The sequence below is a fragment of the Netta rufina genome, assembly GCF_964035555.1.
Source record: "Netta rufina genome assembly, chromosome: 7".
NCBI classification, from domain to species: Eukaryota; Metazoa; Chordata; class Aves; order Anseriformes; family Anatidae; genus Netta; species Netta rufina.
The window spans coordinates 36,967,567-36,994,187 of NC_140130.1; the positions used below are offsets into that span (position 1 = coordinate 36,967,567).

General features: G+C 43.8%; 2 protein-coding genes across 2 annotated transcripts in view; one reads left to right on the forward strand and one right to left on the reverse strand.

Annotated features, from left to right (window-relative positions):
* PPP2R2D (protein phosphatase 2 regulatory subunit Bdelta) overlaps window positions 1–4,875 on the forward strand; it is a 30,361-nt gene extending 25,486 nt beyond the window's left edge. Inside the window, exons 8-10 of the mRNA XM_084290299.1 lie at window positions 381–550; window positions 635–726; window positions 2,707–4,875. Coding sequence (XP_084146425.1) covers window positions 381–550; window positions 635–726; window positions 2,707–2,986 — 542 coding nt within the window. The 3' untranslated portion in view covers window positions 2,987–4,875. The remainder of the gene's footprint in view (window positions 1–380; window positions 551–634; window positions 727–2,706) is intronic.
* Window positions 4,876–7,616: 2,741 nt separating this feature from the next.
* Window positions 7,617–14,102, reverse strand: BNIP3 (BCL2 interacting protein 3). Its single transcript, XM_084290359.1, has 6 exons — window positions 13,951–14,102; window positions 13,350–13,533; window positions 12,429–12,513; window positions 10,838–10,944; window positions 10,584–10,733; window positions 7,617–8,864 (listed from the first exon to the last, which is right to left on the reverse strand). Exons 1-6 carry the CDS (start codon window positions 13,985–13,987, stop codon window positions 8,813–8,815), a joined length of 615 nt encoding a protein of 204 aa, XP_084146485.1. The 5' UTR covers window positions 13,988–14,102; the 3' UTR covers window positions 7,617–8,812.
* Between the last annotated feature and the right edge of the window lie 12,519 nt (window positions 14,103–26,621).

Sequence of the window (26,621 nt, forward strand, 5' to 3'; positions counted from 1 at the left end):
ATATGTGGGTTGTGCATTAAGATCTTTTTTTGGATGCTGACAATTTCACCTGCTGTGGTTCAACTTAATTTGTAGATCAGTTGTAATGTTTTCACTGTACACATACTGTTTTTTTTTAAACTTTTTTCTCTGATTCATCCCTTAAGACCTGTGAATTGTTTGCTGATGCTGTGCTCCAGCTGAGAATGCTGGAGATGGTCGTAAAATTGCTAGAATGTAACATTGTTTAAACACAGACTATTTTTAATAATTTAACGGCAACCTTTTTTTTTTTTTTTTTTTTAAAGAAACTAGTAACTTAACATTGTCAAAGTACTGGAGAATGTTGGAAGCTGTAGAATTTGATGTTGGTTTCATTGGTAATTGTCTTCTATCTACAGTTTTTGAAGAGCCTGAAGATCCTAGCAGCAGATCATTTTTTTCAGAAATAATCTCATCGATATCTGATGTAAAATTCAGTCACAGTGGTCGATACATGATGACAAGAGACTACCTTTCTGTTAAAGTCTGGGATCTCAATATGGAAAACAGGCCTGTAGAGACATATCAAGTATGAAGTTCAAGTTCTCTTAAATACCCTCTTTTCTTCTTTTTCTTTAAATCTCTCTAATATCAATTTAAATGTTTCAAAAAGGTTCATGAATATCTTCGAAGCAAGCTTTGTTCCCTGTATGAAAATGACTGCATTTTTGACAAATTTGAATGCTGCTGGAACGGTTCTGATAGGTAAGTTGATTTGCTTTGTTTGTCTCTCAAGTTTAGGAATTTAATTCTGTCCCAAAACTCATGATATTTAGCTTTAAGGATGTAATTAGTTAAATTCAAATCATCCGGGGGAGGGGGTGTGTTTCATGGTGTGTTGGTGGTGGTGGGTGTTTGTTTTTGGTTCTTATGTTTGAAATCTTTTTTGGGGTAAAACAGAACCATTCTTCATCTTCCACCCTCCAGTTGAAGGAGCAGAATAAGTCTTTGTCAGTATGTTTCTAATCTGGATTCTTGTTGAAGCTTTATGTAGTCAACACTGGCCATTTCAAGCCATGGAAAGGTTACTCAGATTAGTTTTCAAAGGGTATACAAGAGCATGCACTCAGTATTTTCCACACTAAATCTTTGTTTTCTGTAGGCTAAAACAGATACTGATTTGTATCTGTTGTAAATCATGGAAATACTTGTCTCACCTGCAAGTTACAGAAGCATTATAACCAAATAGCAAAGCCACTCTACTGGCACAATTTGTGCGTGTGTCTTGTCACTAGCTACATATTAAAATGTTTTCAGAACCCCTGGGTAAGATAGTGGCAAATCTGGATCTTCTATCTGGATGCTTTTTGTTGGCTAGCCTATGCGGCTCATCCTTTATTTTTTTGGTAGGATTTTTATTATTTCTGAAATACCTAAAGCCATGACTTGTCCACCACCAAGTGCTTTCAAGCTGTTAAATAAATAGGTACCAGTTTGGATTTGATAGTAACAGGATCATCCTGTGAAACAAGCTTTGGCCTAGTAATGGAGGACCAAAGATCTGCCACATAACTTAGGAGCAGAGTGATCAAGGAAGTCAAATCTGGCAAACTGTGTCCAGGAGTCAGTGGAGGAAGTAAAATCTACCCACTTTGCTATGGGAGTGATATTCGAGGTTGCATGTAATGCTAGATGCTGCTTAACAATTAATTTTCTGCAGAAACAGTAATAGAGAAAACAGGTTACTGTCAACTCCAGGTTGCAAGTGGCTGTGAGTTACTGGGGGGAAAAATTATGCTGTATCAGTGTACAAAAAAAAAATCTTCTTAGCAATATTTCCATTATCCATTATAAAATGCATAAAAAGAAGCTGTGTATGTTTTTCACTAAATTAAAATGGAAGGAAACTGACACTTATTTCAACTTTTTTCAAGTAACTCCAGTTAATCTCTAAAAAACAAAAATCAAAACAACATCATCTGATTATGACATAAAATAAGAACATGTGTTGCTTACCTCCCTTGGAAAAATTTCTTTGGCTCTGCATTCCCCCGTACAATCTGCGAGATGTATGTTGTGTTAATAGTATCTCGTTCTGCTCCTAGTCTTTAATTCTTTAGTGCCGTGAAGACAACAAAAAAACTGTTCATTGGAAGCAAGGTACATGAAAGTATTTTCAGACGCAGTTTTTTTTCCTGCCTTGTTCAAATGCAAATTTAGTACTTTATGGAAACCCTGAATTGTTCCTGAAGGGCTATATCAGATACTCAAGTGAAGGGTTTCTTTTGCTGCAACAGAACAATTTTTTGTAATGAATCCATTGGCATGTTCATGGTCAGCATGTGCAAAGGAAAGCACTTCTGTTTGTCATAGTCTGATGAAATGAAGTAGTTTACAGTTGCTTTGATTCCGCTATAACGTTTGGAGCAGCGGGATGAAGGGATGGAGTAGGAATAGGAAGGCCCTCTTTGCCCACATTAAGATGAACAAAGCCCAAGACTCTGCTGAGAGCCGGTCCCAGGAGGGATACCTGGGAGAATACCTGGAAGAGAAGTTCACAGAGTGGAAGCAGCACTAAATACCCAACAGAGTTGAGCAAACATGCATCAGAGAGGAAGAGAGTGTAGTGCCAAATACCAGTTGTGAATTTGATTTGAGTCACCTTGCGGGTAAGAGATGGAAGAAAGGGATCGAATACCACTGCTGGAAGCCTACTGAGATTTCCTTTTTTCTGTTTCTCAACAGCGCTATCATGACTGGATCTTACAACAACTTCTTTAGAATGTTTGACCGAAACACACGGCGGGATATCACTCTAGAAGCGTCCAGGGAAAGTAGCAAACCTCGTGCCATCTTGAAACCGCGTAAAGTGTGTACAGGTGGTAAAAGAAAGAAAGATGAAATAAGTGTTGACAGTCTGGACTTCAACAAGAAGATTCTTCATACAGCATGGCATCCCATGGAGAACATCATTGCTGTAGCTGCCACCAATAATTTGTATATATTCCAGGACAAAATTAACTAAAGATGACTTACTTGAGGACAGAGTTGTCTTCTTGCATAGTTAAGCTCAGTTGTTATCTGTAAAAGAGAAGGCCTTGTTGTCCTACCAGTGAAGAACATTGATGCACTTACTTCCCTTTAGATAAAGGAGAGAATCTGGCCTTTTTTGAGTTCATGGTGTAGTTCTGCCTTCAGTGGGGGTGTGGAGCGTCAGTTGCAATTTTCTGAGAAAAACCCTCTAGAAGCAGAATTGATGGACAGTGCTCAATCAGGCCAAAACTCAAAACAAATGTATTTATTTAAGTCTGAGCCTTCCTTTCCAGTTTATAGACCAAAAATTTAACACCCAAGAAGAAAAATTGTCATAAAAATGTAATTTCTATCTCTTGCGCTCTTTCTCTGCTGTAATATTTGGGCCTTTCAAAACATATATTGTGCTTAATGCCTGTAAACATTCCTCCTCTGGCCTGTATCTAGGCTTAGGTGTTTTTACCTTTGAGCACTTAGGTAGGTCTTGAGTTGGGTTCATAGACAGGTTTCCATGAATATTTACTCACCAACTGTATCTATAACCACACCTTCTGGTGTAAACCACTTAATAAAATAACAAACTATAAAAAGTGTTTTTAAATCTGATGGTATGTATTCAGTTTTTTTATTTTTTTATTGCGTGTACTGGGATTGTGCAAAATAACCCAAATGGGCAGATTTGACAGTGTTTGTCCCAAACTATTAAATTTTGGCAGACTATTACAAACTTTTTTGTGTAGTAATTCAAATTCTAAATTTAGAGTTTCCATGAAAGTGTCGTTTAGTTTTAAGTTGCACAATTTTTTTTCTTGTAAGATGCCATTTGTATAACGAGTAGGAGAAATGAAAAGGTTGGTATAGAGATGTCCACAGCCTTAACAGAAAATGACCACCTTGCACAGAAGGGAAAACAAAATGTGTAACAAATGTTCTTCTTTGGAGATAAAAAAAAATAAATAAAGTTTATCTGATGCCTCTCAACGTTAGGTAGAGACATACCTTATGTGCATTATGTTTTTTTAACCTTTTTAGTACTTGTCATGAAGATACACTTTTATTTTAAATATCTGGCATAATGTATTGTATTTCACATTGCCGTTCAAGCAAAAAGGTATCTTGATTATGCCAAGCAGTGACACAGCTTAATACTTAGCACATTCTGACTTAACACCAAGATGTCAGAAAACACTGAGGCTTACGAGCTGGTGTTACCTGCACTTGTTATAACCCTGTTCTTGCTAACTGTTTGGTTTTTTTGTTTGTTTGTTTTTGTTTTCTTTTTAAGCCTTAGGTACTTTTTTTTTTTTCCAAAGGGGCCTAAAATGCATCAACCTTCTCTTCACCCTAGGCTAGCATGAATGAGAAATTTTTCCTGAAGCTAATGCAGCACATTTTAGTACCATCAGGTATTTAAACATCACATTCTGTAAAATGTGCCTGCCAATTAGAAACTCTTTGAAGAATTAGATCCCTCGGGCTTCTGAAAGGAGATGCAGAAGTGTGGTTTACACTCCGTTTTTATTAAAATGAAGGTGTATTATGATTACTGAATCAGAACTGCATATGCAACAGTCAAATGTCTCTGTTCTTACCCTCTCAATTAATGTCCATAGAGTGCCACTCTTGTTCACAGTAAGCTAGTGAGTACAACTAACTTTGAGGTTCTACAAATAAAGTTTAAATTAAAACAAACAAACCCTTATACTGTATATTGGTTGTGACACTATTTGCAAATCTTGAAATGTGGAACTTCTGGGTCACTAAAGTGTTAGATTTGACCTTGTTCCTAAAATGCATAATAGAGCTAATACAATGGGATTGTACATACTTGTTCAATTATTTTGACCAAAAAGTTTAATAAATTTTAAATGTTTACCTGGATTTGCTCTGTGTATTTTGACAACTTTTTCTTCCACAACTTCTTCCTTTTATGAGATAATTGGCCAAACTAAATAACCTGAAAACTTGAATTTCCATTTTCGAATGGTCATACTTCTAACCCAACTTCTAACCCAAAGCTGTCTGTTTGTATTCAGTGAATATCTTAGTGCTCTCTATTTTTATCTATTTTTTCAGCTTCAGTAAATGTAAGTGGAAAATGAGTAAAAAGAGAAAGGATATAATGAAATCTATTATATAAAACATGATTTTCTTGTACCTATTTCAATTAAATAGCTTTTAATGATTCATTAATTTTTTTATCATCTAATTCTACCTAAAAAACTAATTTATTGTCAGTTTGGTAAATTACTGGTTGTTCACATATTTGCTTAAAATCACCTTTGACTTCTCTTACCAGTTTAAGAGCACTGTATTGCTGGCGCACATACCCTGAACAGTTAATTTCCCTGACATAGGGTGTCTCGTAGGTGATCTCTGACCCAAGCAGTGGGATTATTGCGGTGGATGCAGGGTGGTCCCACGTGGAGCCAGGAGCTGTGCTCGATGACCCCTTTGGGTCCCTTCCAGCCCAGTGAATGCCTCAGCCCTGCTGTGGGGGGGCTGTGGCTTGTGCTGCCAGCCTCAAGGGCAGTGGGGAGGCTTTCTCCTGTGGTTGCTTTCCCCTTATTTTGCATCCCTCATAGTTCCTTTAGTCCAAAGCAGGCTGTTGCTGGAGTCCTGGGGCTGCGCTTGGTGCACGACCCACCTGGATCCCTGTGGAGGAGCCCTGGGAGCTGCTGGGGGTCCTTGGCCCCATGTCACAGTCAGACAGCAACGTGGCACGGGGGTTTGAAGCTTTGGAAGCAAAAAAGGTAAGAACAGACTTTTATTTAATTTCTTCTTCACTAGGGAAAGCTTATTGCTTAACAGAGATGGGGATAGCTTCACCTGTCCTTACCTTTGAAGGCCTTAAGGGCTGCATGTGTCTTATCACAGAAGCTTTTGCAATACCCTGTTGTTCTAGGAAGCTCTATCTCTAGGCTCAAGAGTTAGAGAAACTGTTTCTATCCAACTTTTAACCAGAGGTTTGTGTTTAGTACCCTGCCCAGAGGCATCGTCTAGAAATGAGCATGCAAGGACTTCCCCGTGCAGCAAAGAGCCCTGGGGAGAGGAGGGCGAGGGGAGCAGCTCTTCTGGGCCATGTCCCTGCCTGGAGGCAGAAATCAGGTCGGTTAATCAAGTGTAGTCCTGGCTGTCTGGAAAAATCGAGTCCCCAGTGCTGAACACACAGTACTCCAACACTGCTTGTTTACCCCATTCCACCTGCTGGAGCTGACGGAACCAGGACCCGCTCAGGGCCGCTGTGACACCGAGCACTTGTTTGTAACAGTGCTGTAACACCCAGCACGTGTTTGTAACACCCAGCACGTGTTTGTAACGCTGCTGTAACACCAAGCTCGGCGGCCTCATGCCGCAGCAATGCACAAAGTGTTGGCTCAGAGGCTGTGGAAGAGGAGCAAGGCACCGCTCGCAAGGTGCTGGTAGAGATACACGTGCGAGTGGCATGGTTGAAAGGCACCAAACAGTTTCTCATTTTATTCCTTTAAACTGTGAAAAAAAAAATACATCAGAAATGAAAATATAACAAAAAAGCGAGGGCAGCTAGGCGTGCACCCGGCTGTTTGCAGAGGCAAGGACTGCATTGCCACTCGGTCTCTGATACCTTTGCTTTTAGCATTTAGGTTCTAACAGCAGATTAAAGATTTCCAACTACTGCAAGAACACCAACTTACGTGGCTACTTTGCAATGTCTTTGCAGGGTGGCAGTTCTTTTCCTGCCCCTACAGGATTTCTTTGGTTCTGTGGTTAAAAAAAGAAAAATGAAGCAATACTTAGTTCCCTTATTCACAATGCGTGCTTTCATACCATTGCATTTTGCAATGTACAATAGGAGTATTTAAGTGTTATTCTAGTGCAGTTTCTGTAAATCTTGCTGTTTAAAATAGCAGTAGTTGCCATAGAATGTAAACACGGCGCTTCCAGTGCAGCGTATCTTCACATTCAGTGAAAACAGGAACTATTCAATACAAGTAACAAATTGTAAGAACCCTGCTTACATAAAACGTGAATGTGTACAGATGCTGGAGCTTGCAGGACACCCCATGCACCTGCTGTAATTTCAAAGATGTCTTTATGGGTGTAAGGTGCTAAGTATTCATGATGAAACTTCTACTTAAATTCTGATATAATAGTATTAAAAATCCTTGTATTTTTCAAAGGGGGAAGAAGCAGTTCATCTCATGATCATTCCAATATCAGTGTTTTTATAACCATTTTGAAAGAACACTGAGCTTCAACTCAAACTGTAATCAGTTAAAAGGCTCCAACTTCACAAGGCATATCATTCAGAAATTAAAAATGTAGTAATTCCTTCTTTTATTGCACAGACACTTAAAAACCAACCACCACCACCACCAGATACTGGCCGTCCTACAAGGGGTATGTGATTAAATTCCTGCAAGTGAGAATTTCCAGTGGCCTCAGCAGGATTACTCCATGGAAAATGCAGTACGTGTCTCTCCTGGATTGGGGCCCACGGGATTAGGGCACTGCTTGCTTGTACAGCAGCAATCTAGTCCCACACCTCCGGTGACATCATTTGGTGACAGGACATGGGCTCAGCACCGTGCTGCAAGGTGCTCAGCAGCAGGACTCCAAGCACAAAAGAAAGCACTGCTAAATAAGAGCAAAAACAAAGTAGAAAGTAAATTTATTTTTAAACGATGATAGTACAAAGCAGAACCCATACTTGCAAGTTCAGTGTTTGTTTTCTGAGTGACTTCTAATGACAGCTTACTCCTATTCAAATTTAAGAATCAAAATTTTCTATAGAAACTCCTTACCCATTTGTCAGTTATGCAAATAAATTATGAAATGGCCTCATTTAAGACAGAGCCTTGTCAAGCACTTCAAACAATTAGAGAAAAATAAATGAGAAAACTCAATCTATGAGGAACCTTTTTATTTAAATATACAAAACATAATTTGGCAAACATTTATTCTCATTAAATAAGATAAAATTACTGAAAAGGCATTCAATTAGTACAAACAAATAAGCAAGCAAACCTTTCTTTAAATCTATACAAGGATAAAGCAAATAGAAGATGCAAATTTATTTTACAGATAAAAAGACTGAGAAGCAATAGGCTGCAAGAAGATACAGCAAAAAGAACTTCTATTAATTGGGGAGTTAAATATATGCCTTTATAGAAGAAACTATTTATTAGGCACTAAGGTCCAAATTTTAGTTCAGCCTTTTGCGTATCACACTCTGAATGAGTAAATATTGAAGGAAGCTTTACCAATACACTAATTTATTCCAGCTGACAGTCTCTCACATTTCACATCTCACACAAAAGTGAAAGAGAGCTAAGCAAAATCTAAGGAAGGAAGGAACAGCTTCAAGTGAGGTAAAAAGCTTTTTCTGAATTCCTGTATATGATACATAAGGCCACACATTGTTTCGGGCTAATCCCTTATTGTCATGATTACAGTAGCAGTGACAACCATTCACATCTATGAGATATAAAGAAACAGCACTTTAATATTGCAGTGGTGATTCAGCTAGATACTCAACTAAAGCTAAGATTTTGTTTTTAAACATCAAATTGTTTTAGTTTTCAAAGATACTTCACTACAAAGCAATGCAGCAGATGTTAGAGCACGATTTGGATGCATTATGAATTGCTCCAGAATATTATGTATGATACTTCAGCTTCAGTGTCTCCTCCCACTCTTACTGAACTAGGACCACAACATTTACAGAACAAGGACACGCTGATCGTGTAGTCATTGCTAGCGTGGATGTTTCTGCTGTTCACCTCCCCTATTCCCTGATGAACACTTCCTTTGCTTTGAAATCACATTTCAGGTGCCTTCAAAACGTACTGCTTGAAGCTGTGGTCGTAAGGCGTCTTCCAATGTAAATCCTGAGATCAAGAACACACAGCCAGTAAGCGTTTGATTTCAGCTCAAGAGGAATGTACAGCATGTAGGGTTTTTTTTCTTTTAAATCAGACTACTAGGTATACAAATTACAGCGGGGCAGTAGTACCAGTTTTAATTCGGAGGGCAAATCAAGTGTCTACTATAAAACTCGGTCTTCAGTTGCTGGTACCTTTCTGCGTACCCATGTCTAATAACGCTCCCTAAATTCTAAGTCTGAATAAGTCTCTGTGTAAGCTGTTCAGTTTCAGGAATGTAAGAGGCAGAGATAAGCACAGGGTTAACAAGAACGCTGCTTCAGGAGCTTTCAGAAGTCGGATATTTTTATCATGTTTTTTTCTTTTGTTATCTTTAATTTTCCTACTCATTAAATACATCTGACATTTGTTAACTGCTCACGTTATGGTCATCTTCACATACTCTTTAGCATTTCTCCAGTCACTATTTCCTAACTTGGTAAACATTTACAGCTGCCCTACATCAGGTCTTTTATTCATTTACTTTTTGCAGCTTGAAGAAATCAATATTTTGAGTTTAATGATTTTAGTATTATTACACTAAGCGCTTTATGAAGATGTGACTTTTTGTCACTCCTTACTGACCTGGAATGTTGTAATCTCCAGCAGCGGTGGAAATAACAGGAAAGCGTTTACATTGCAAAACTTGCAATTACTTTGGAAGGAAAATTTCAGTATGCTTTTGTTCCATCTCACAGTTACTCAATTTTGGAAGGAGTTGTATTAGTTTCGTGTTATTTTTACGCTATTATGTGACTGAGATGTGAATTTTGTACAGGACAGATGAAGGCCCAGATTATCTTTAAAGTTATGCATACTGCAGAGACCACAGTCTGTCTTTCCAGTTACTGGAGCTGTCATAGTCCTCTCCTTCCCCCCCACTCTCAACTTCTGTAGTTTTTATTTTTGATAAGGGTTCAGGATTTACACAAGGTACTGAGAAGAAAAAGAACAGGACTGGAGGTAATTGGAGGCTCCTTGGAGGACAGCTGTCACCTCAGAACTTGTTTGACCTCTCCCCTAAGCCCTCTCATGTGGCACATTGCACTCAAAAAGCAGAGGTCAGATGTGCCTGGAGTCCCAGCATTCTTTGTTGATACAGGAATCTGTCATGCCTAGGTAAAGGCAAACTCTGCTCCTGACAAAAAGGCATTTAATCTCTTCCCTTTAGTCTGTGTCCTGTGGCTATTTTTAAAGAATCTCATCTAATCCCTTAATCATCTGGAAAACAAACAAACAAACACACACTAAAACAAAAGCTTAAACAACAACTCCTGCTTTGTTTGCTATCCCGTCCCCAGAGGTGTGGAATTTTAAAATGTATTAAATAATCATTTTTCCTTCACAAATAGCATTGAGATTATGGACCAATTACCTCCAATGGAATTGAGTATTATGTATGTATAGTAAGATTTCACACACACAATTGCAGTGTCCCTTGATTCTTTCAAAAATACTCAGCTAGTAAGAAAAAAGATAATTTGATAGATTCAGCAATACCACAAACAAGTAGGAAACATTCCTGAATAACTAATTGTCTAAGAGATGAGCAATAATAGACTCTTCTCCACAGAAGGACAACAAAGATGGAACTGGGAGTCAGAATTAGGCCTCAGAGAAAAATGTGTAAAAAAAAAAAAAAAAAAAAAAAAAAAAAAAAGCCTTTTTTTAAAATAATAAACTTACCCTAGTCCAATAGCAAGCAAATGAGAAAGAAGCAGAGATGGAAGGAAAACCTTCAAAAATTCTGCTGAGAATATGCCCCCTTTCTTCATTACACTGGTGTTTCTCATGCTGAGAGTGGCTGTGCGCCTGGGATGTTTGAACAGGAATTCCCTAATTTTGAGGAAGAAAATACAACCAGAACATGAAGGTGTACATGTTTGTGCTTATGGCAGAAGCAGTACCAGAGTTCCTCCAGAAACATCGAGAGCACTCACTTGGGTGGGATGTTCTCTGGCCTGCTGGACCAATCCCATATCCAATCTGCATTTTTCTTCAGGAGCCTTTCTACTTCTTTCCTCCTTTCCAGAAAGTCTTCTTCAGACTAAAACAAAGAGCCATTATCAAACCATACACACGACTACGATGGGTAGAAAGTCCTGCAAAACAAATCTTCTGTTCTGCATCTAAAACCATACATGAGACCACCCTTGCAGCTCAAATCTCTCAGCTCTTTGCATATCGCTTGTATCCTTTACGTATCACTTGATATCACTTGTATTGAACTATTTAGATCCTAGATAGGGGCACGGAGGGGAATCTGTCCTCACAGCAGGATGCAAATGCAAAAGGTCATATCCCTGCCTCATATTTGCTTAAGTAAAGACTGCCCTGGAAATAAAGTGCCAAAGCCCTGTATTGCACCCTTACATGAAGGCTGAAAGTTACCCACATTCACACATCTGAATGACACTGGGCAGAATAAACTGCTAAAATCTGTCTGCATTCAAAACTGGATGAATGTCATACTTACCTGAAGATCCTTATTCACGCTAATACAAGCTAAGTGAAACTAATTCAGTCTAGTAAAGCTACCTGGCTTTTGGGCCAGCATTAGGAACACAGGTGAAGTAAGCCCAGGTTTATCTGCACACATCTGGGCAGAAAAAAGAAAAAAAAAAAAAAGAAAAAAAAAAAGAATGGCTTTGTTCTCAGTAAATTACAGTGTACATGCTGAATGAGAATACAATTTCTTGCTTATTGCACATGCATTGAATAGAGCCAACAGATTGTGATAAAAATAGTATCTGATCATAGAGTTTAAATAGCTACACACACACACAACTGTGGAATGGAAATAAAGTTGTCCAGGCAACTATGTCTGATGTTTTTTCTAACTTTTGATGAAAAAACAATTTGATCTCAAAATCCAAGTAATCACCTTTAAACATATGAAGGGTTTTCTGGAAATGTAACATAAAAACAATTAATTCAAGGTAACGTATTCATTAACCTCAAGCAGGTAATCCACTTAGCCAGATTCCTGTAGGAGTTGTAGAGCTGGTGAGAAGAGTTTCAGATAAAGCGAGAGGCTGTGGGACCACACACACTTTATGTAATTTTGAACTGATTAAACCTGTTGGTAACACCTGGGTTGTCCAGCTTGGAGAAGAGAAGGCCAAGAGGCAACCTCCTTGCTCTCTGCAACTTTCCCTCCCTGATCTCCAATGACAGGAATGGCACAAAGCTGCACCAGGGGAGGCTCAGACTAAACACCAGGAAAAAAATATTTACTGTGAGGGCAGTCAAACACCGGAACAGGATTCCTAGCAGTGTTTGAGAACCCAGATGTCTTTAGAGAGCAAGGCACCTTAATCCTTCTGAAAAACTCTCAGGTTACATATTTGAAAAAAAAAAAAAATCAATGCAAATCAGGTACTTACTAAAAGCCTGATTCTGAGAAGATTATTTTAAGATACTGAGCTACTGAAGTCTCTGCACAAGAGGTGAAGCAGCTGATTTCCCAATACTGGTTTCCAAACAGTGACAGTAACAAATCCTTCCTCCAAAGGAAAATGAGATTTTTACCTGAAAGCTATTTTTTTCTCCACTGCTGTGACTCTCTATTTCCAAAGCTCTATGACTGTCTTGAGGTGTCTGGGAACGAGGAGGGCTTGATAAAAGAGAAACACAAATATGAAATAGTTCATTAAATTTTTAATGACGTTGTTTATGGGATGACTAACAAGCTAGTGAATGAAGCTTGTAAGCACAGCTGTCCTGAAGAGCTACGGTGCCCTGACCATAACCTAAGAGATTAATCTGCCAATGGGTGATATAATCCAGCCACCTCACTCAATTAATCTTTGATTTCCTAACAATCTGACAAAGAGCCTGCTGCTCAGAGTTGTTTTTCAGCAGCGTGGAGACACGCCCATAAGGCTGTATGATTTGGCCCATGTTGCTTACTAAATAATGATAGGCAGCAAGCTATTCCTAGACGTACACTTTGGTTTGAATTCAACTAGCCAGATGAGACTAGGAGGTTCTGCACCCTACTGCCTATTTTAAGGCCTTTTAGTTAAATAAACTTTAGGCTGCAGACTTTGTAACCCAGCAAAATCAAATACATGAAATAACAAAACTGACCAAGTGCCTCAGATTTCTTTATTATTATTAATTATTATTATTATACTCCTAGAAATCTTTGTACTTTGTAAACTAGATAGAGGACTTCTTTATTTTAAAGCGACTGCCTGAGAACTCCTAATTAATGCACCCATCACAAAACACACTGTTTTTTTACCACCCCACTCTGAGGTTTCTGTTTGGGCAGCAGTGCACTGCTTGCACGGGGTCTGACCCTTCAGCATGACAGCAGCACCCTGCTCTACAGGGCTTTCCTCACCAGAACAGGACTGTTGCCTGTACTCGAGCAGCACACCCACGGGAATATTGCGCATAAAGAAGGCAAGTTTCACTTTGCTTCCAACAAAGCGTGGTGTTTACCTGTCACAATGCGAACTTTCTCTCGAGCTGCTCCGTCCCGACTCGTGCTGGGCATCCAGCAGGATTTTCTCCATGTCTCCGTTGTGGATGGAGATGGAGGCCGGCACTTGTTCGTGGCTGGTCGGCGTGGAGCCGCTCCCGTTGCCGTTCCCATTGCTGCTGAAGTGGAGCTCTACCCAGGAACCTGCTTGGTGTAATTGGGAACAGAAAGCGGAATAAACCTGATGGTTTTGTACAAAAGGCAGGTGGGCAGGGGCTGCTGACCCCCAGCCCGACCTTACAGCGGGACGCACACCCACGGCTCTGCCCATACCCACGACGAAATGCCAACCCAGAGCCTCGAGGAGCTGGGGGCGAGCTGCCCAGCACAGGGTGCCTCCTGCAGCCCTTGGACCCTCCATTTCAGGGCACGGCATAAACAATCCCTGCCGTTCAACACAGCTGGAGGCCGAAGGGGACGGCCTGCGGGGCCTGGCAGCCGCCTTGTGCCGGGCTGGGAGCGCTGCCTGGGGCTGGGCAACAGCGGCCCGGGGGGCAGGGAGAAGGGGAGAGGGGAAGGGGAGAGGGGAAGGGGAGGCCCGCCCGGTGCCCCCGGCCTTACCCTGCAGGTTGTCCTCCTGCGGGCTGTGCCGGGACATGGCGGCCCCGCTCTGCTCTGCTCTGCCCGGCCCGCGGGCACGGCGCTGACGGCAGCCGCCGGCCCGGCCTCCTCGGGCCGCCCCCGGCAGGCGGGGCCCGGCCGGGCTCGGTGCTGCTCCCGTCAGGAGCTGGGGGGGAACGGCTCAGAGCCGGAGCTCAATAAAAGCCTGCAGCGGCCGGGGAAGCCGTGTCTGTGTCTGTCTGGGTCTCTGTGTGTGTCTCTGTGTGTCTCTGTGTGGGTCTCTGTGTCCCCGCAGCGGGTGCCCAGGGCGTTGTTTTGGGTCCCTCAGCCGGCCCAGCGTGGAGGATGAAGGAGAAAAGTGGCTGGGGCAGCGCTCTGCCTGCTGCCACCCGGACAGATTTCATTAAGAGATGGCTATGGACACTATTAGGGACACTGCGGTGTGTGCAGCAGCTTTTCTCGTAGCTCCTTGTGGAGGGGACAGCGATTCCACCTGGAACAACGCCAGAATTGGGAAAACGTCGCAAAACGTTTCCCAAGGAGGGGTCGCTAGGTTTAACCTCTGGGTGCACACTGCTGAGTTTACAGTACAGGATCGGTGTCCTCCGGCACAGAGAAACGGGCTGAATTAAAATAAAATTAAAGTACACTAAGAGAGGAAATGTCATAAATTGGTGGGTAAGGTGTCATTTACACAGTAAACACTGAAATGCTAAAATTAACCTTTGGGGAAGGATACATTTTTTTCTGTCAACAATTGTCTGACTTTGAAAACTGATTCTGCCAACCATGGGCCAGAGTCTGCCCTGGGTTTGTTGGTCTAAGTAGATGGGAAAAGGATTTGGGAAAAGGTTTGGTGCCGTGGGTGTCATGCCAGGTGTGCCAGGTGTAACAACATCAGCACTTTCAGCAAGGCAGCGGTGCCTAAAGCCCCGTGGTGGTGCTCAGGATGCTGGATAGGCACCCCAGGCACCCTGCCAGGTGCTGGGCACAGCAGAGACACCCCGGTTCTGCTGTCCACCCCATCCTGATGTACCTGGGTACCCTGGGTGCCCGGTGACACCATGCTGCCATGGGGCAGGATGCTGGTGTCACCACCCTGCCATGGGGCAGGACGCTGGCTGCCACCACCCATCCTTGCTCCCTGGCTCGGGGCTGCACTGACAGCCAGCACCGACGTGTACCCACACACAAAGCAGCCCCGAGGCTCCCTTTCTCTTCGTCCTGTTTCCTCTTGGTTGACCTCCGCTTCAGGAAATCAATTTACTAGAAGTCTTTCCTGCTCTGAGGCTGGTATGAAATGGGGTCGAGCAAATATCACAGTGCGGCTGCAGCAGCTGACCTCTAGGATCTTTTATTAGCAGCCGGATGAGTGTGCTTGTTTTCCTATAGACCTTTATGGTAAATGATTTTTGGTTGTTGCCAGAAAAGCACTCTGCTGCGATCACAGAAAATTGCAAATTATATAGGACGAAATCTTTCAAAGGCTATCGATTTGTTAAGCTGCGATCCTCTTTCAGGTTGGAACCCACTTTAATGTTGTTTAGCTGCACATCAAGAGAACAATCCTGCATTGATCATTTCCTCCGAACGCAGAGGCACAGCCCACCGCCTCCACTGGCTCAGGAACGCAGCACTTCGGGTAGCTGTGAGGTCCCACGTGCTGCCCGGACACCTTTAACCTTGCCTTTAGCTTTAAGCCCGTGTTTTTGTACCGACCCTGCAGCTCGCAGCGGTTTTGAGGGACAGTTATTTTAGGCCTTCCGCAAGAACTGTTTGTAAACCCAGAGTGATTATTGCCTTAAAGTACTACAAAAATGGACACAAATGGACTGATTAGAGTTGCCTTGGTTTCTTACTGCTATAAACCAAGGTAATACCCACCAAGTTTCTACAGGCTATGGCGTGAGGCGTGCTGTCAGCTAAGGACCGACGTGGGGGACAGGCCCAGGCCCCCGCAGACGGGGACCCCACACACACCGCGGTCCCCTGCCTGCCCGCTGCCCGCATGGTGCCCCCGCCTGCACCCAGCACCGCTCCTCGAAGCCGCCTGCACCCCGAGGACGGTGCCTTTTCCTCCCTCTTCTTCCCTGCCCGCGGTGGCTCAGTCATTAACCCGCTCAGCTGTCGCTGGAGGTGAGATCCAGGCGTGCATTTCATGCTGCACGCCCCTCGGAGCGGCGTTGATCATTAACTACCGAGCTGTTCCGAGATCCTCATTGCGGAGCCGTTTGTGCTTATCCAGGCCGCTGGTGTGAGGAGACACAATGTATGCACACAGCCTCTTGGTACGGCCTCTTTACGTCTGGGATTTGAAAACCAAAGCAAACACAACGTGGTGAACTTAACGATCCGATTTCATATACAGCCTCAGGAAGGAGAGGAATTAGGAGCTAGGTCTGTACATGATAATCATATCGATTTAACCAAATATTTTTCTAGAGTGATATAAATGGGGAGAGTCTTATGTCGACCCCCTTAGACTGGTTTAGATTAGCTCGGGAGCAGACAATTCAAGCCCAAGTGCTGGGCACAGCCTGCAGCGTGCAGCTGGGACACAGAAGTCCCCTTTTGCACAATTTTCTTAGGTTTTAAAAGGTGTTTGTGATACAGGGTAGAGGACAGGGGCAATGAGATACCCTTACAGGTGGAATAAAACCAAAACTTGGGTGCAGAAGAGCCTGAGTCTTCTATTTGGGCCAATCTTGTTACTTTTTTTTCTAAGATTTGATTTCTTCAATTTGAATTTATGAGCATACAACACTATTTCTTGCATATTCTTCTCCCTTTTCTATGCATCATTTCTTACTCACAGCAGTTTCTGATGGCCCAGTGACCCAAATCTGGTCACTGGGATTGTTCATTCCTCATAGTGTCACCCGCTGCCTTGGCACCCTGGAGAGGTGCAGGAAGCACAACTCACACTGACTGCATGTAGGACTGAACTGATTTCAGATACTTGGATGTTCTTCTGCTAAGCCTTGGAAATCGCTTTCTCTTTTCTCACTTCTAACAGGTGCACACTGACCTGGGCTCGACATCAGAAGTGCAGAAAGCCTGCCTGAGAGGTGCATGCCGAGGGGCTCTCAGGGCTGAAAGAGGCAGAAACCAGAGAGTTAAAAACAAAACCCAGACTGTTGGATTGCTTTTCAGGCTCTAAAATGTTGGAAACCCTGACCACTTCTAGAGTGAATCAGAAAGTGGAGCATAACAAATCATTCAGCTCTTCTTTTACTTGCTAACTTTGGATTTTTAAAGATCATTAATGTGTTTGTTCAGCTTGGTGAAGCAGCATGCAGTGGGGTGCTTTGGACAAGCCTGTAGTGGGTACAGCTGAGGAAATGGAAATTGCCAAAAGAATGCTTTTCCCTAGCACTTGTCAGCTGAAAAACAAAACCCGATTGTTTGGGCGATGCAAACTAACATGGCCTCTTGCTTTCCATCACCAGCACTGCTCCCAGTGTTACTCATTTTACTCACAGGCTCCCACAAACTGTTGCAGTTCAGCTCTAAACGCAGACTCCTGTTTTATTTGCCCAGGGGCTGAGCAGCCCAGTTTGCCCAGCTCTGTGGTGCTGGGAGGGCTGCAGCAAGGTGGCCTTTCCCGTCTGCAGGGCTTTACTTCTCACATCAGATTTTACCAGAGCTTGCAAATCCACCTGCCTTCTTTCCTCTGTGCTGCCATTTCCCCACGGCTCCAGAGCTCGGCCCTGCTCCGTGATGGTTCCCAGACAAAATCGGGGCCCCACTGCCTGGCCCCGCACCTGCATGCGCGAGGGTTGCGGTGCAGCACCGTGCTGCGGGGGAGCAGGCAGCCTGCTCACTATTTTTATCCCTGCATACCCTGCAGATCTCCTCTGCCCTTCTCAGTAACTCGGCTCCTGCTTCAGGAGGAGCTCAGTTCGGATGCAGACGGTGCCGGATGCAAACCCTAATAACTCAGCTGCAGACGCGATTCCTCGCAGCAGCGCCTCGGAGCGAGAGGACCTCGGAGGGGAGCTGGGCCCGTGCCAACACACTCGGCTTGGCTTTCCAAAAGGGAGGGCTGGCTGCTGGGGAGCTGGTGCGGTGACGGTGACGTGCCCGCGCTGCGCTGCGCGCTGCAGTGGCACCGCAATGGCTGCGGGCTGCAGCCGGTGCCGCGCGGTGAGCTCATCCCGCGCAGCGCAGCGCCCAGTGCAGCGCCCAGCACATCGCCCAGCACATCGCCCAACGCATCAATCAGTGCATCACCCAGCGCATCACTCAGCGCATCACCCAGCGCATCACTCATTGCATCGCCCAGCGCATCGCCCGGCACGCAGCACGCACCCGCCGCCAGCCGCGGCCTCCCCTGCTGCGCTGCGCTGACTCTTCGCTGGGGGTGTGTACATGGTGAGCAGATTTTACTGTCTGGTTGGTCCTTCTGCTTCTTCCTTCTTTTTTTTTTTTTTTCTTCCCTTCCCTGTCCTCTAAATGCTCCCCCGGACTGATTGATGAATCATTTCTCATCTGATTCCGCTGTTCAGAGGACACAGATGGAAAATATAAGCTTATGCAGCAGGGATGGATTATTTTTTTTTTTAGCCTTTTGCAGCGTGAATCGTAAAAAATCCTTTTAAATCTGTCTGCTAGGAACAGCCTACAGGTTTTAAAATGAAGTGTGCTGCACACAAGGAATGGTACTGCCCTCAGGTAAAGCAGACAAGCAGTGTGTGTCATGATGGAGCGTGCCTGTAAGGTTAGTTCTGTGTATGTTTATGCCTCTCTATGTATCTGTTAAATATATATATGTTATATGTGAAGCATCTACTACCTATGGGGTTTGTATAGCCCATTTTCAAATGTAATATTTTGCATCCTATGGTTTTGCCCTCCCCCCCCTTCCCTCCCCTCCTCCCTTAATACCTAGTTTCTGTTTGCTGTGGTTAATAAACGTAGCTCTGATTTGTAACAGCTTTGCCGTAGGATGCTAGCAAACCCATCGAGGATAATGTCTCTGCATTTCCTTGGTTAAGTGGGCTGTACCTTCCTGCTACAGTTATTTATCAGGATCTTCGTAGTCTCCATCATGAGTGATTGAGTTGAAACGCCAGGGCCTGTAATTGTAGGTAAACCTCCTCTGCAGCTCTGAACGTTGGTATTTCAGGGTGGTACAAGTTGTGATGAGTTGCTGTAAGAAAGTAATCTGCTTTCCACGTTCACTAAATAATTCATTTGGATATATCCTATTTTCTGAACTGTACATAATGCATATACTGCATATCTTGGGAACCGCTTCCTATTCAGCACTGTTTAACCTGTTAAATTAAAAAATGAAGCACTTTTTTTCCCCCACCTGCTTGCTCCCTCACAACATTAAAAAAACATAATTTTTTCAAAACATTCATTTTTTCATCAAAAAACATCATTCATCTCACCAAGATTTCTTTTCCTTTTGAGCAATGTGGCCATGCCTCTACTAAAACTGCTTAAAATGCAGGCAGAAATTTTAGAACAAATACACTGAAGTCAGATTGACTTTTGCCCATTATTTCTCACACTGTGATACTTTCAGAGAAGTGTGCACCACAAAATAATTTGCTGGCAGGAGCCGTTCCCTGCTTTCAGTCTAGGCTCTTGGCCCTCAGCTGACGTGCAGCATTTTTAACCAACTGCCTGTTCTGCATTCCCTCTTCTCTGTAGATGTAAGTGCACAGTATGCTCAGTATGCTCAGAAATTGAATGTTTAAATTGAAATTTAAAGTATGCTCAGAAATTGAATGTTTGGTATAGGAGCTTTCTTAATACTGTACTTTTGCAGTGGACTTTGAGTTTATTTTGTGCCTGCTCTTGTCAGCTTTCTGACTGGTAACGGCTTGTTCTTCACCTGGAAATATCAGACGGGTGGAAGGTCTGGATTCTGCAGCGCTGGGTAAGGAGGCAAATTAAACTGGTCAAGGGGTACGAGCGCCTTGACTAGAGGAAGGTGCATTTGTCATGGGGGTCCTGGTACAAAGTATAGCACCCAATTAAGGTGACTGTCGAGAATGTGCCTAAGGCCTATGGATTACCTCGAAAAACATTAGTCTTGGTTATATTTGTGGGAGTGTGTGCCTATAAAGCCTTTCCTTCTGATATGCCCTGCAAGTGATGGTTGTCAACACCTCCTACTTTGTGAGGCTTCAAGCAGTTTCCAACTGTGCTGTCAATTTATACGGAGAATAAAACTGCTTCACTTTTCTTCCAAATGCATCTCTGAAATATTACTTTTTATTGCAGATGACTCAAATTCAAAACCCTGTCAGAAAATGAACGCTGGCAAGTGAAGGCCTCTAAGTAATGATCATTTTTATAACACTTTCTTTTAAACTGTCTTCTAAGCTTTTTACCTTACCCGGTGCAGCTCTTCATGTATAATCAACATCAGAGGTTCAGCTGAAAGGGAACAATAAAGCAAAAGCAGGTTCTAAAAACTCTACATAAATCGCTTGGCTGGGATGTAGGATTTGAGCACAGCGATTGCACCCGGCTGCCCTGGCTGAGAGGCTCTGACAGGGCTGGGCAGCCTTCAGACAGGTAACAGCATTTCTAATTACATAGGTTATAGTAAACACAGCTGAATATTAGCCGATACTTCAGACTTTGAAATTAACTCATTCTTTTAATCCTGTCTTTGTCTCTTCACAACCAGCCAATAGCACTGATCTTCATGCTAAGGGAAAAGGGGAGCTCACTTGTCCCTAGAGCAGCAAGCGTTGGCTATTGTTGGTGGTAAAACTCTACACAAATTCTATCGGGGTCTCAAATGAAAAGAAAATTCCCTGGTTTTCCTTTGTCTCTTACAGGCAGGTCCTCTGTAGTCAAATAGACCCTGAGATCTGCAAGATCTCAGGAATTTAATACAGTTCTGCAGAAATTATTCTCAGGGAGAATGCCATCCTTGTCACTTTTCAAAAACTCGTCAGTTCTGTACAAATCTGCGGCTCGTTGTGTCCAGGAGCACATGAGGAGGGATCTGCAGGCCCGTGGTGACCCTGGGCGAAGAGGCAGGACCCTGGTGTCGGCGAGACACCGCTCAGGGGGGCTTGAGGAAATGTCTGCAGGACACAACTCATCTCCTGAAGCACACTGCGAGCTGCGGGCATGGCGTGTTGGCTTCTCTAGGCCAAAGGGACAGCTTGTGCTGCTTTTTGAGCTCTTCTGCCCGTGCTGAGGTCATTTAACCTTGACAAGGTCACGTGCAAATGGGGCCCTTATTCTTCTTTGGGCTCAGGACCCGGCGTTAGCTGCAGAGCAACTGTTGGCTGTGCAAGGCTGCTGCGGAGCGAGCACTGCTCGGACCAGACATCATCTGTGGCAGTCCTGGCTCCTCTACTTCAAATCGTTGGTACAGCTGTCATTGATTCAACATGGGCTTTTGATATCAAAAAGGCTTCTCCTCTTTTTGCTGACTGCTCGGTTTTGTCTTGCGTGTCCCTTAGGTGCATGACAGGTGTGTCCCTGGGCAGCGGACAGCACGAGGGAACTCCGGAGGGCACCTCCTGTATTTTACTGGGATGTAAATCTGATTCAAGTTCTGCATTAATGGTGCTTAATTAAACAGAAACTGCACACGGAAGGCCTGGTTCTGATGGCACTGAGTCAATGTCAGAAATCCAACTGACTTCCAGGGACTCAGGACGTGCCCAGGAGAACTGTGCAAAGCATCTGAGCTGTCTGAAGGTTTAAGATTTGCACTTTTAATAGGACTCTGTCACTAAAATACCCACAGCTTTACTTAAAATCTTTTGTTAGGTTTCATGTTTTAAGTAATTTTACATTAAAACTATTGTTTGGTTCATTCCATACCGGATTCATTGTCTGGTTGCCTCCATAGCAAATGAACTCTAGCCATGGTTTATGATAGGGCTGTGTCCAGTTAGGATGACACCAACTCTTCTAAGGCAAACCTCCTGATGGTACCCACTTGCACTTCGTTTTGCATTGTGTACGGTGTCAGCATCCACAGTCTGGATCCTCTGGGTAAAACTAAATCAGAAGGTGTTCTCCAACCCCTAACTGGTGCTTGCAGCAGCATAACATTACAGTTTGAAGCTCCCCCAGAACTCGGATAGCGCAAATGCCAGACCTTCAGCACCAACCCTTTTCCTTCAGCACACATTACACTGCCCACTGGTACAGACAGAGCCAAAGCTGTCTGCAAGAAGCACCAGCTGCCACTCGGTCAGTAACTTCTCAGAAGGACAACAGCTTGAGTTATACCTCAGAAAAGTGACATATTCGCTTGTGGGATTACATAGGCATTGTGCTTGAGCATCTCTAATGACGACTGGGTAAGGTAATGAGGAACAGCATCTTTCCAGTTCACGATAATGAACTGCAGGTAGTGTGGAAGGCTTTCCTAGGATCCTCCTAATGTGAAGGGGACCCCAAAGTACATCAGATGTTTGGGTAGGACATTTCCAGTCAGAGAATCTCTGCATTTATTTTATTATTGCTGCTAGAGTTGAAGTCGGCCCCTATAGGAACAGAAAGTTTGAACATGTAATGGAGGCTGCGAACCTAATGTAAATATATATGAACAAAAAGGCTTTGTTTAAGGACTCAGAGTCCAAGGCTGTGTGATGCATGACTGAGATCTCTGCTCACTGGGAGCACAGGTGCCCACAGCACACATTAGGTTTTTTTCCTATTTATAAGAATACTGATATTTAAAGGTCATGTGTCCACTTCCATCTAATCCTGAGCAAGACACAGGTTTCCAGACTTCTCAGATATTAATGACAGATAGCAGAGAAACCAATGTAAATGTAATTAATATGCAAATAGGAATTTCCATCCCAATCAAAGAGAGCAATGTTCACCTCAACGTATGGCTGCAGCACCACAGAACTGACCAGAGGAGTCAGTCATTAATGTTGTATCTTAAATACCATGTGGAGAACATTTAATGTGCTGTTCTGAACATTACTGAGCAGCTTTACAATGTGATTATTTTTTCCCCCTTTGGAAGGGCTTTTCAAGATGCTAAATGGGGAAAAAAAAATAAAAATCTATTTTTTTCCTTCTTCTGTGTATGTACCTCTGGAAGTTTATGATACCACGTCAGAATAACTGAACATTTTCCAAATGGGCTTGTGCCGCTTAGGCAGGGCAAAGTGAATTTAACTAAATCAGATCATGAGGTAATTTCATAAGAAGCAGATTCATGATTATACGGGGAACTGTAAATGTAATATTTCCTCCATTAGAAATGATTGATTTCAATAAGTCACATAGGCTCCAGCTTTAGGGAGCTTGACAGATACGTGCAAGGCTGCAAACTCCTGCAGCCATAGCGCCGGGCCTGTGGGTTTGTGCCAGGTGCTGCCGAAAGGGCACCGATGGCCTCGGGCCCCAAATCCTGGGGTGGGCACTGCCACTCTGAGCCCCCCAGTGCTGTGCAATGTTTGTTCGGTGTAACCCTGCGCCTCATTCTGTTTGCTTCTCATTATATCGGTGTTGCAAGGGATATAAAATTGATCCCACAAAGGTACAGAAGCGGGCAGCCACCGTGCCCAAGCAGAGGCTGAACCTGCCCGAGCCCCACACCAGCCTGGTAGACGGCTCCTGCCTGTGCCCTGCCGCAGCCTGGCCCAGAGCCCCTCCTGGGCTTCTGGCTGGCATGGGGCACTCAGGGCATGATTTTATGGCACGGCAAAGCCCTGTCGTGGCAGAGCTGCCTGGATTTGCTTTGGTCATGGTCAGGCATGGGCACCACTCGTCCCAGTGGTGTTGTGCTCAAGGTTGCCCGTGTTTGATGCTGCGGTAGCTTGCATGGTGCTCTGCCTTGCAGCGTGCAGGTGGCTCCACAGACAGAGAGCCCACCCTCAAAGAGACAGGGAAAGGAACAGTATTCCTAACGAGGGCTGTGTCAGGGCAGGTAACAGAAGTGTGGGTCCCTCCAGCACGCGGCACCCATCACGCAGCGGAGCTGTGCTGTCGTTTTGCAGGAAAAACCCGAAACTATTGAGAAGAGAAAATGTGAAGTTAACGTTTTCCTTAAGGAACAACAAGACAAAAGGATCTGAGTTCTAGAAATGAGGAAAATTATGTAAAGCCTGATATATTCAGTTTTGTTTTCTCTGATTTGAAGGCAACAATTTGTAACCATGTACATGACACATAAAATAATGAAGTTATAAACTACTGCTAATCCTGCAACTTATGAACATTAACACAAGGGAAATATTTTAAAATTAAGACATCTTTCAGTACATCACAGCAATTAATTTAGCAATCCTTTTGTCCCATTCTGTCATAGAAAATAAAGCTTGAATATTAACGGCTTACAAGTTTTTATATATGAGCCTACATAAACCAGAGCACTAAATTGACCCATTTTTTATTTTTATGGCTTAAAGATGTCTTCTCTAGCATTTCTTCTAAAAATGGAACAGTCGCTTCCATAATGTTGGCTTTTTATAGATACAGGGTTCATTCTTGCATGTGACATTTTCTTACTCTATCTGAAAATAAATTTCAGCGAAGGAAGCTCATGAGCATCTTGAAAGCATACTAGAGATCCAGTATAACCATGAAAGCACAGATTTTTCTTTGCCTCAAAGGCAAAATTTCAGATTTTCATGGACACAGGAAAAAAAATCCCTAAACGTAGCTGGTAGAGTTACGGTGTGCAATGAGAGGGACAGTAGTTTTTAGTCACGGCCTTTGTCACTTTGGAGAATTGCAGTGATATGCATGCCATGATGTGATACCTGGGTTGTGAACTGGTTCAGAGACAGGAGCTGACAAGCACTGAGTGTTTGGTCCATAGCAGTAAATATCCTTTGTGACTTATGGAGATTTTGTTGGCAAAATAAACTGGTTAATCACAATGCACCATTTCATTATTTTCTAATACCACGACTCCTTCTTGCATGCTAGGTAAGGCCAAATTATCCCAACTATTTCTTGGGAAATGCTTTTTATGTTGGATAGGAAGTTTGCTTCCATATTTTTTGCATCCAGAGCAAAGTCAGAGGAAGCTACAAGAAGGACAAGACCAATGTTGCCAGATTTCTGCACTTTGCTGGCTCCCAGGCTTGCACTGGAAATCTCATTACACCCAACTCTCCTTAGGATGCGTTCAAGCTCAGCAGGAGCCAAAGGCTGGCTGCTCACAGGTGCCCCTGATGAGACGCAGTAATCACTCATTAAGTAAAAATGTAGTGAGGAAGCAAAGAGCCCAGCAAATGGGAAGTATCGCAGGTGTGCAGGATGGGAAGGAGAGGAGTGCTGGGGATGCATTGGAGCCGTCCTGCAAGGTGTGAGTGTGATAAGGGCGTCCCAACGAGTGCCTGGTGCGAGCAGCTGGTGCTGGGCTCCTGCCCTCCTGGGGCAGAGTCAGTGCTGCTGGCAGCTCGGGAGAGCTGGGACTCCGTGGTCTGGTTGGGAAGTCTGGATTTTGCTGGGGAGGAGGAAACTACAGGAGCTACTCTTTTGTGTTTCCACTCCATTGCCACCATCTACAGCACTAGAGAGGTGTGTGCGGCAGGAAATGTTGTGGGCTTTGGTACAGGGCCTTGTAGTAGGGCTTGGCGTTGCTGTGCAGTGTCTCTAGCAGCCTCTTAGGAGGAGCATCACGAGTGGGGGTGAAATGATCTTCACAGCCCATGGTGCTCTCCCTTCTCTAGATCAGAACTGATGCCAGCTGGGCGTTTTCTGTTTGTGCAGAGTTCACGGGGAAGAAAAAGATGCAAACAGTTCCTTTCACCAGCTGAAGCTGGAAGGCTGAGATGCTCAGCAGGAGCAGCTTTCAGCAGCACTGAATGCTGATGGAAAACCTGAAATGGCTTCCAACAGGCAGGGTGTTTGCTCGCTGGCATTGGCCTGTTTATTTTTACTGTCAAGGGGTGGGTATCTGTAGCAGAACTAAATTAGTTGTCCTTCTGACCACGGTAACTCTGCTTTCCATCCCTCTGCTCTGATGCTGTCAGAAGTGTTTGGGTGTGTTTTACTGTGAGGGCAGTAACAGGTATGTGAGGGGAAAAAATGTTGCTGATTAACTTGGGGGGAGGTGAACAAACATGAAACTAAAGAAAAATAGGTGCTTCTGCTAAAAATATTACTGTCACTTAAAAATAAGTCACTCAGCAGCTGCGTTTGACACTGCAGACATGAATATTTTTCCTTCTGCTTGTATTTCCATGTCAATCAACAAAGTGTGACATCAAGTAGTGTTAGTCAGCTCGGGAGTAGATGTACCTCCTGGGAAGGGATGTCGGCACAGAGACAGATGTACATGCAGATCTCCAAATCACGAGTGAAAGATAAGGAGTAAGAAATGCAAGGATTTCTTAGAACAACAGATGTATCTCTGGAACAGTTTGATGGCATGACTGCATACCAGCACCAAATGAAAGCAGGTAATTCAGCTGCTAATAAAAACTGTGAGACACTTTGCTCCTGCCTCCAGCCAGCCCTTGGGTGTTGTAGCTCGCAACTGGCTGCACCGAGCACAGCACCCACCTGTGGGACGCAGGAGTAATTAAAGAATTAATTCTGAGCAAAGCCACTGGGTATTTGAAAACGTAGACTGGGACCTGCTGCTAGGCACTGAGGTGTAGAGGTAGCCCTGAGGCACAACTGTCAGGGTGCCGGGGGAGATCTTGCCCCTTGACCTTCTTGTGAATGTGGTTTGAATGCTTGGAGAGTGTGCAAAGGAGTTT